At 39.0% G+C, this 11,642-nt stretch overlaps 1 protein-coding gene across 1 annotated transcript in view; it reads left to right on the top strand.

Annotated features, from left to right (window-relative positions):
- The window catches only part of LOC133635472 (receptor-type tyrosine-protein phosphatase S-like), a 267,952-nt gene that overhangs the window by 208,188 nt on the left and 48,122 nt on the right, over nt 1–11,642 (top strand). The window contains exons 17-19 of the mRNA XM_062028688.1: nt 90–177; nt 4,381–4,593; nt 4,687–4,850. Of these exons, the coding sequence (XP_061884672.1) occupies nt 90–177; nt 4,381–4,593; nt 4,687–4,850 (465 nt within the window). The remainder of the gene's footprint in view (nt 1–89; nt 178–4,380; nt 4,594–4,686; nt 4,851–11,642) is intronic.

Below are 11,642 nucleotides of genomic sequence, written 5' to 3' on the forward strand. Positions count from 1 at the left end.
CATTCCTGTGTAGTTTCAAGAGTGAGACCTTTTTTGAAATGTGTTATTCCTCCAATGTAATATGGTGCTTTTGTGGGTTTTTTTTAAAGGATTTTTTATGTGGTTGTGGTGCCATTGAGAAGGACCTTAGGGACTGTCAAGAATCTAAAGACTCCTGACGAGATGGACATTGAAGAGGTACGTTTTTGGAGAGGTTGCTGCTGTAATTAAATATAAAAATTAAAAAAAAACAGATGATCAGCAAACAGAAGTGAATATTATAACTATTCTATATGTGTTTTATTTGAATAACATATCAATAACGCACTTTTACCCCATTTTTTTTAATGTCAAACAGCATTTACAGGCAAACATGTCCGCTATGCTAATTTCCTCTCAAGCATACAGAAGACATTATTTCCCTGCGCTGTGCGGTTTAGTTAATTAGTGTGTGTTTGTGTGTGCGCACGTGCATGAGTGTGCGCCGTTTTTGCCCAACAATTTATATTCTTCAAACTAATTCAGTTCATTAAGCTCTCGTACTTAAAGACAGCCATGCATACCCTGAGTGAGTGCCACGCGCAGAACTTGTTTTTAATCAGGCTTGTTGCTTTTATTGACTAAATTAACCAGAGTTTCGTAATGAACTAATCTAGGAAAACACATACAGTTACCCTCCTCTGTATAATCAAATTGAGGTACTTTGCAACTACTTTCTGTTTTGATAAGAAAGTGTAATATTGATTTGGATCCAATTTGGAGGGCAGGGCAGCCTACTGTCTCTTGACAATAGTTACCTTTTACGTTTACCGAGCCATCTGTTTTTTGAGATTTTATTTAGCGATGTGAAATGAAATGTATCTTTCAAAAAATATAAAAGTTATACCGTGGTACCTCAACCTACGAGCACATTACGTTCCACAACACAGCTCATAACTCAAAGCCCTCATATCTCAAACATCACAATACTAACATATAACATTCCTTTTAAAAATAAGTTTTTAGGTATGAAAATTGTTTGAAAAACATTTCAATACATGCACAACCAACAACTACAGTAGTTTAAAAAATAAATAATTTGAACATAATCAATCTGCGTTCCCAGATTGCAAATAAAACCAAAAGTATCATAATTTATAATTAATAATAAATACAAATGTTCACAGTTTAAATTTGTATCTTAATGTCATCAACGCAAATTTTTTCCCAGCTATGGTCGACGATAATTATAGAGATTCATACCGTCACAACATTAGGTACACCTGCACACCTCGCTGATTGATTCAGAGAGTAAAAAAACCTGGTTTCAGCAGCATTTATGCCACTGCATGTCAGTGTTACTATGCACGTGTCATGATGAGATTAACATACCGTATTTTTCGGACTATAAATCGCTACGGAGTATAAGTCGCACCGGCCGAAAATGCATAATGACGAAGGAAAAAACATATATAAGTCGCATTTTTTTGGGAAATGTATTTGATAAAAGCCAACGCCAAGAATAGACATTTGAAAGGCAATTTAAAATAAATAAAGAATAGTGAACAACAGGCTGAATAAGTGTACGTTATATGACGCATTAATAACCAACTGAGAACGTGCCTGGTATGTTAACGTAACATATTATGGTAAGAGTCATTCAAATAACTATAACATATGGAACATGCTATACGTTTACCAAACAATCTGTCACTCCTAATCCTAAATCCCATGAAATCTCTTACGTGAATGAGCTAAATAATATTATTTGATATTTTACGGTAATGTGTTAATAATTTCACACATAAGTCGCTCCTGAGTATAAGTCGCACCCCCGGCCAAACTATGAAAATAACTGCGACTTATAGTCCGAAAAATACGGTAATGTGGAAGCTCTCTTCCAGTGGGTCCTCCTGACCACCAAGCATCTCCAGGCGAGCCCGTTTCATTGGTATAAAGACCGTTTTTATTCTCACGCAACCATGTAGGGATTTCTTTACAGCAATATATTCTTGGACTTTTCAGTCTGGCGTGTCTCTATACGTGTGTCTTTCTCTGCTTCCCACTCCAACAACGTCTCTCCTCCTGGTTGCTGCTTATACAGAGCGACAGGTGATTAGATAACAAGGCCCAGGTGGGCCATCTACGCACCTGTCGCTGACTTCGAGGCCGGTCCTGGCACACCCCGCCTCGCTGCAGGCCCGCAGGCCACGCCCCCTCCACACATAATAATATATCTCACCTTTTTCAGGGTTTTTTCTTTACTTACCGCCCAAATAAGTGACTTCACAACGTAGCCAGACTAGAAAAGGCATCCGAAACTGTGTGCAAGCTCACTCCCAAATCCATGAACCTTATGATTTGATGCTTTTGGCCTTGTTTAACATGACCTGTAACAACATTTATAAGTCGGAATGGACGGAATTCATCATAACACAAACGTCCACTGTAGAGGACGCTGGTTTTAAAGGACCATAATGCAGTGTTTTTCAACCACTGTGCCGCGGCACAATAGTGTGCCGTGAGATATTGTCTGGTGTGCCGTGGGAAATTATGCAACTTCCCCTAATTGGTCCAAACAATTTTTTTTGCAAAACAATAATTATAATATTGAAGCTTTTATTAGTAGATTGCACAGTACAGTACATATTCCGTACAATTGACCACTATATGGTAACACCCGAATAAGTTTGTCAACTTGCTTAAGTCAGGGTCCACGTAAATCAATAATGTGCCGTTGTCTAGAGCAGTGTTTTTCAACCTTTTTTGGTATGTAAAAGGTATGTAACGCTTAAACCAAAAATGAACAAAAGGCAAGTCCCGCTAGGAAAAGGCACTGAAGCATAGGGAAGGCTATGCAAAACAAAAGTATAACTGAACTGGCTACAAAGCATACTTGCCGACCCTACCGTTTTTAGCGGGAGAATCCCGGTATTCAGCGCCTCTCCCGACAACCTCCCGGCAGAGATTTTCTCCCGACAAACTCCCAGTATTCAGCCGGAGCTGGAGGCCACGCCCCCTCCAGCTCAATGCGGACCTGAGTGGGGACAGCCGTTCTCACGTCCGCTTTCCCACAATATAAACAGCTTGCCTGCCCAATGACGTCATAACATCTACGGCTTTTAGAGAGTAGAGTGCACAACAAGGAGAGAGAGTTCTTGGTTTCTTATGTGGGTTTATTGTTAGGCAGCTTCATTAACGTCCTCCCAGCGCGGTAACAACACACAACAACAGCAGTCACGTTTAGTCTACCGTAAAGCAGTTCGTCTGCCGTAAACAGCAATGTTGTGACACTCTTAAACAGGATAATACTGCCATCTACTGGATAGCCTGCAGAACACTGAAATTCAAGTATGTCTTTTATTTATATGTATAATAAAATAAAATATATATATATATATATATATATATATATATATATATATATATATATATATATATATATATATATATATATATATATATATAGCTAGAATTCACTGAAAGTCAAGTATTTCATACATATATATATATATATATATATATATATATATATATATATATATATATATATATATATATATATATATATATACATACATACTACGCTCTACCACGGTATCGAGCACTATTTTTTTGGATAATCTAATTAAGACATATGTATATATATATATATATATATATATATATATATATATATATATATATATATATATATATATATATATATATATATATATATATATATATATATATATATATATATGTATATATATATATATATATATATATATATATGTATATATATATATATATATATATATGAAATACTTGATTTGGTGAATTCTAGCTGTAAATATACTCTCCTCTTAACCACACCCTTAGCCACGCCCCAACCACGCACCCCCCACCCCCCCACCGACCACGCCGCCCCCCCACCTCCCGATATTGGAGGTCTCAAGGTTGGCAAGTATGCTACAAAGTAAACAAAAACAGCAAAAAATTACAGCGTGTGGAGCAGAGACGGCGTCCACAAAGTACATCCGTACATGACATGACAATCAACAGTGTCCCCACAAAGAAATATAGAGTACGCACAACTTAAATAGTCTTGATTGTGGAAACAAAGCAGGTACGGGCAATAGAACTCAAAGGAAGGCGTGACGCTGCTACAGGAGAACACCAACAAAACAGGAAGGGTCACCAAATTAACAGCGCAAGACAGGAACTAAAGCACTACACACAGGAAACAACAACAAAAACTCAAAATAAGGCATGACAACCCGGTGGAGTTTCATTTTTTAACCTTTTCTGCTGGGGGGTGTGCCTCCGTATTTTTTTTAATGAAAAAAATGTGCCTTGGTTCAAAAAAGGTTGAAAAACACTGCCATAATGGATCAGCATGCACACACAAAAATAACTGAAACCCCTTTTGTTGATCAGCTGTTGCGGGAGGTGACCCCAAAGCGCCGGTCACGCCGTCAGCTGGCTCAGCTGGACCAGAGGAAGCCTTACATCACAGCCTGCTTCCGGCAGCTTCCTTCCAGCTTCACCGTGGGCTCTGACCATCGCCAGAGCAGCTGTGAGAATAAAGCTCTCGAACCTGGCCAGGAGTACGTCTTCTTCCTCATGGCTGAACTGAATACGACTGCCGGGGTGAGTTTTTGACATTTCCAAATACACGTAACAAACCAAATTGCACAAAACCACAGTGCTGTTTTTGAACACGTCTCTTCTTTTTCGCTTTAGAAAATGTTTGCGACCAGCCCTTACACTGACACGGTGATGAGTCCCGTGCTGGTGGACCCTCAGCCAGTGGAGACCGGCGGGGATGGGCTCATTTGGGTGGTCGGTCCAGTCTTGGCCGTGGTCTTCATCATCTGCATTGTCATTGCAATCCTCCTGTACAAAAAGTGAGTTGTCTCTTTGTATCGGTTGCATGACTCTGGATCTGTGTTGATATCATTTGAAAAATAACAACGTTCAACCTCAAATGGACACAACACCTCAAGGACAGAATTTTTGTTTTGAAATAATTGTAAACATATTGGAGTATTGATTACAATCTAGCCTTTTACGGATTAGTACCTTTGCATTGATGTCACACACCCAGATGCTAGCACATATTGGATTCTACAAGTAAGTCTAAGTGCACATGTTAGGAACTTGGGGCTTTTCTTCCCTATTCACCTGTGAAGATATTTTCATCATTTGATGTTGAACCAGTTATTTGCAGCGTTGAGTTGAGAATCGGACTACTGGGCTGTAAATGATAGGCTGCATGTCGAAAGAGGGACTTATTGTATATTAATGACTGCATGCTACCGGAGGGCCCGACAGCATGGCTGCATGCAAATACAAGAAGTGCGTCTTGTTCGAGTCGTGGGAAGTGAGAGGTCGGAGAAACGAGAGAAGATGAGATTCTTTCTGAGATGTCAGGGGTTATGTTCGCCAGCATGGCTGAAATAAATAGAAACTACAATTCCTCCCAAGGTAGTGTTCAAAGAAACCGATGTCAGGTTACAAAAATCGTATTTTGGTTAACAAATGTTACTTTAGAAATTGATTGATCAATGAAGTAAGTCTAGAACTCACAGAAACCGGGAAATATGGTACAATAATGGTTCCTTTTTACATCGTTTGTTTGGTACAAGTTTGAAAGAATTAAGCTTGGTATATACTCTCCCGTTACGTGACTTGCGTGAGCGACGCCGTCTTGCTCCTCCTTCCTGCAGACCATGACCGGCACCTCCCTAAAATCCTACCTTTGCGTCAGCGGTGACGCACACTGCAGAGCTTTGATTGGTCAGCTTTTGCCTTAAAGGGGAACTACACTTTTTCTGGAATTGTTCACAATCATTATGATGGACAAGACAACGGATGTATTTTTTTTAATGCATTCTAAATATTAAATACATTTGAATAAAAGTCCGCTTCTAATGAAGCACATGGGAGCCGATCTATTCTGCCTATAAAAGCCCTTAAAAAACACCTCCAGTAAGGTTTTATATCCATGATGTAAGTATATATTTAATGTAGTCACATTTATTATAACATTTAATATTTACGTATTTTGATCATTTTAAGCATACGCAGCACATTCATTTCAAACATGCATCACAACATTCACTTTTTTTTCAACATCACTGTCAGGTTCAAACACTGATGACATCTATTAAACAAGACAAAAAGCAAGGAATTAAACAGAGACAGAATTAAATTTGGCTCAATTGAGGAGAGCGCGTCTGGGCTGTACTCTTGTACAGTCTCCATCACGCTCTGGCAAAAGATTGTACGCCACCTCTTTTATTTGGACTTTCCCTGATTACATGGCAACAGCTGTTTCTAAGGGAGGGGGGTCGTAAACAGCCATCACCTTTGGTTACAGAACAGTTCAAAGAAAAGGTCGTAAAACAGTTCAAACAAGCGGTGCCTGGAGGGGAGTCAGGCCCTGCTTCCTCTCCGCTTTGTAGTTCTTGGACAGTATATTTCTGTTGATTACAATACATGAAAGAAAGAGAACACCTTCATGTTGCTTCCCATCCTACACAGTGGAGTTTTACAAGCCTTCTTCTTGGTAGGTTCAAAGACAGCTTTTGTCCTCTCGCCGTGAACTCATTGGAACACAAAGTTTTGTGATAACTTAGATACAATTATTCTAACAATCCCTGATCAAACTCACTGCAAACTTCATGAGATCCAAAAGACATGATAAAACATCACTTACTGTACAAGGTCTATCGTCATTAGGATGCCGACTGCTAGGATGTTTATATATTCCCATGTAGATGAAGAATTTCTCATAATCCTCACGAAAAGACGTTCTTTGCGTCGTTCTCGCCATTTCCGGGTCAAATTTGTCTGTGAAAGCTTACCAACATGTCAGAGTATGTCCTCAGCCTTCTTCTATCCAGGTGAGAGGCATGGTTTATGGTCTACATTAAACTTCCGGGAGCTAGGAAGCGATAAAACAGCAGACCAATCAATGACATAAACATTGGCACACACGCCAGTGATCACGGCGCTGCTATAAATAGTTTGTCTGTGTTAGCGCTTATAATAACAATGTCACTAAGACTTGGTTAATATTCAAATCATGTAAAATAAATGGATCATTGTTGGCGGGTTTTTTATGTTTTTTAATGGGTTTTATGGACGAAATAGATTATATTCTATTAGCGCTGCTGGAGGGGGACATTTATTTACGTTTATTTACAAGTTAGAATTAGAGATGTTCGATAATATCGGACTGCCGATATTATCAGCCGATAAATGCTTTATAATGTAATATCGGAAATTATCGGTATCGGTTTCAAAATTGTCGGTATCTGTTTCAAAAAGTAAAATGTATGACTTTTTAAAACGCTGCTGACGTACGGAGAAGTACAGAGCGCCAATAAACCTTAAAGGCACTGCCTTTGCGTGCCGGTCCAATCACATAATATCTACGGCGTTCCACACACACAAGTGAATGCAAGGCATACTTGGTCAACAACCATACAGGTCACACTGAGGGTGACCGTATAAACAACTTTAACACTGTTACAAATATGTGCCACACTGTGAACCCACACCAAACAAGAATGACAAACACATTTCGGGAGAACATCCGCACCGTAACACAACATAAACACAACAGAACAAATACCCAGAACCCCTTGCAGCACTAACTCTTCCGGGACGCTACAATATACACCCCCCACTACCCCCTACCCTGCCCCCCCAACCCCGCCCACCTCAACCTCCTCATGCTCTCTCAGGGAGAGCATGTCCCAAATTCCAAGCTGCTGTTTTGAGGCATGTTAAAAAAAAATAATGCACTTTGTGACTTCAATAATAAATATGGCAGTGCCATGTTGGCATTTTTTCCATAACTTGAGTTGATTTATTTTGGAAAACCTTGTTACATTGTTTAATGCATCCAGCGGGGCATCACAACAAAATTAGGCATAATAATGTGTTAATTACACGACTTTATATATCGGTATCGGTTGATATCGTATTTGTTAATTAAGGGTTGGACAATATCGGAATATCGGATATCGGCAAAAAAGCCATTATCGGACATATCTAGTTAGAATGCATTAAAAAAATAATCCATCCATCATTATGTCTTTCATAATGATTGTGAATGAAAGACAAAATAAATAAAAAAAGAAGTGTAGTTCTACTTTAAAGTGTACAAATTATTGTATGAAATAAAGCAACAATGATTGAACTGATATTGTGTACCTAATATCTCGGTGCGCTCCAAAAATAATCACTGAATGTGTCGTTTTGCACCTTGTTGTGTTGGCCTATCTTGTGACAACAACAGGTTGCATTCCGACACGTATTGTTTCTCGTGCTCACACGTGTTTTTTCTCACACACAACACTTCCCCTCTCTCCGTAAATCATCTTTCAAGCACGGTATGTTCACTAACATGAGAACTCCGACATGAACATAGACACTAATGCCAGCATGCCGTTATTCAACAGTGTTGATTATTTTCAATAACTTGTCACATGTCCCGTACGGTCCAATAGGGTTGCACTTTTGCCCGTCCTATGCCACGACTCGTTCAGGGGTTGCACAATCCATCTTCACGAACGTCTTGTCCTCTGGCTTATGAGTAAAACATCCATTAAAAGTGCCGTATTTTCTAGACCAGGGGTCGGCAACCCGCGGCTCCGGAGCCGCATGTGGCTCTTTGACCACTCTGATGCGGCTCAGCTACATACTTGTCGACAAATTTCTGGAGAACATCCCACCGTAACACAACATAAACACAACACAACCAATACCCAGAATCCCATGCAGCCCTAACTCTTCCGGTCTACATTATACACCCCCGCTAACACCAAATGAGCGGAAGAGTTAGGGCTGCATGGGATTCTGGGTATTGGTACCGTCAGTGTAAGATGTGTGGCTGCTGAGGTAGTACACCTTGCTGTCACTTACGTGAGCAAGCTGAAACTGCATTCTACATGTGGTCGAGCAGGTACACTATTAGGGCAGGCTGTAGACGGCGCCAAAAGCAGTGTCATCACGCCCTGATATTCGGGAGTCTCCCGGGAAAAATGAGAGTGTTGGCAAGTGTGACGCTATCAAGCGCCATTCATTCAAAACTCGCGGGCCGCACTAACATCAAATTTCCACATTAAAGTGCGTGCCGGTGCGTGTGTCGGAGACCCCTGGTTAATATAGCACAAAGCATTTAAGCTTTGTATGCGGTGTTTTTCATTTTAAATTTTAAAATGTTCTTTAATTTGTGAAACTTGCCAAAATGGCTCTTTGATTGGTAAAGATTGCCGACCCCTGTTCTAGACTATAAGGCGCACTTAAAATCCTTTTTTTCCCTCAAAACTCGACAGTGCGCCTTATAACCCAGTGCCCCTAATGTACGTAACAATTCTGGTTTTGCTTGCCGACCTCGAAGCAATTTTATTTGGTACATTGTGTAATGATAAGTGTGACCAGTAGATGGCGGTCAAACATAAGAGATACGTGTAGACTGCAATATGATGGCAATATGACTCAAGTAAACACCAACATTGTATATGTTCCATTGAAAATATAGAACATTACACACGGCGCTCAAAAATCTATCAATATGTTTTAGTACGACTTTGGTAAGCTATGAAGCCACAAAAAATGGATGTATTGTCGGCGCATTAAACATAGGAGTATTATTATGGTGTTTGTATTAGCAGTGTTGGGTTAGTTACTGAAAACAAGTAACTAGTTACAGTTACTAGTTAATTTATTTCAAAAGTAACTCAGTTACTAACTCAGTTACTTGCACCATAAAGCAATGCGTTACTGTGAAAAGTAACTATTTAGTTACTTTTATTTATATATATATATATATATATATATATATATATATATATATATATATATATATATATATATATATATATATATATATATATATATATATATATATATTTTTTTTTTTTTTTTATTTTTTTTTTTTTTTTTTTTTTTTAAGGCCCCCTTTAATGCCCTTTTAGCCTTCATTTCAGTACTGTTATTGCACTGGAGAATAATACAATCTGTTGATCAACTTGACATGCATTTGCATCACTGAACTCTGCGAAGCAATGTGGTCTACATACAACACAAAAAGACAAAGATATGTTTCAAAGGGCCAATTTCTTTCAGGCCAGAACAAATTGACAAAACTATTTTAAATAGCTGCAACATAACATACATAAGTAACACACAGCATAATAACAACATAGCTGTAAAGCAAGGAAGGCACACACTACATACACAAAGCCTAACCAGGCGTTTTTTTCTCTCAAGAAATTCTGAAACAAAATCATGTCTGAAGCCCAGAACACTACACATTTCCCCAGTTTTAGTTTAGAGATAAGGAAAGATTGGCCTGGCCCACTAGCATCCCTCTTTATGTTTGTGAACTTTATAGCCTATACATTTAGAGTGATGTGATAATCAAACACTCTAGAAGTCTAGAATGAAAGAGTATATTCAGTGCGCAGTGCCTGGTTAAAATCCAGCCGCTGTTGGAGGTGGAGGTGAAGTGTGTCTCTCTTTACTAGCTTCATCGAAGCATGTTGCTTTTGCAGCTGTTTCAGCAGATTCGAATTGCTAGGATAGGATCTTTGATCCAAGACACAACTTACATTTAACTAAAATATTATTTTCTTTGTGGTCAACAAAAGAAAAGTAGTGAGAATATCTCCATTCGACTTCTGGCTCCGCCATGATGTAAACACAGACACGCCCCCTCCCACACACACGGCGCGCACCTCTTTTCCGGTCGCCTCTTCTGCAGCGCTCCAATAAAACACACCCAGATCTTCTCAGTTTCTAGCCGATACTGCGTTATTTTACATTATTTTTTATGTAGTAACGCATCATGTAGTAACGGTAACTGAGTTACTGAATATAAATGATAAATGATAAATGGGTTATACTTGTATAGCGCTTTTCTACCTTCAAGGTACTCAAAGCGCTTTTGACAGTATTTCCACATTTACCCATTCACACACACATTCACACACTGATGGCGGGAGCTGCCATGCAAGGCGCTAACCAGCAGCCATCAGAGGCAAAGGGTGAAGTGTCTTGCCCAAGGACACAACGGACGTGACTAGGAAGGTAGAAGGTGGGAATTGAACCCCAGTAACCAGCAACCCTCCGATTGCTGACACAGCCACTCTAACAACTTCGCCACGCCGTCCCCTATATAAATAAAATATAAATATAAAAAATAAATATAAATATAAATATAAAAATATAAATATAAAAAATAAATATAAATATAAATATAAAAATATAAATATAAAAAATAACGCGTTAGATTACTATTTACCGCCGAAAGTAACGGCGTTACAGTAACACGTTACTTTGTAACGCGTTAGTCCCAACACTGTGTATAAGGTAAGACATATTATCTGGTGTTTTGTTTCGCAATATTATGCAAAAGCTACTTTTCTTACCTTTTGGTACCTGCTGATCTGTATTTGGGATCTGCATAAATCCTGAAAAATTGCGCATTTGTAGTCGGTGACGACACCGTAGTCGATAAGCTTCTTCTTTTTCTCTATCTTCTTGTTATGGGACATTCATCCTCCGCTGTTATATCTTATATCTGTCAGTAAACTCGCCATGAAAGCGCTAAAACATACCGGTCTAGTGAGTTTACATTATTCACCCAAGGAACTTTAGTTATTAGAGAGTTCCGGTCGGAC

Source organism: Entelurus aequoreus, linkage group LG19 (assembly GCF_033978785.1).
Source record: "Entelurus aequoreus isolate RoL-2023_Sb linkage group LG19, RoL_Eaeq_v1.1, whole genome shotgun sequence".
Taxonomy (NCBI): Eukaryota; Metazoa; Chordata; class Actinopteri; order Syngnathiformes; family Syngnathidae; genus Entelurus; species Entelurus aequoreus.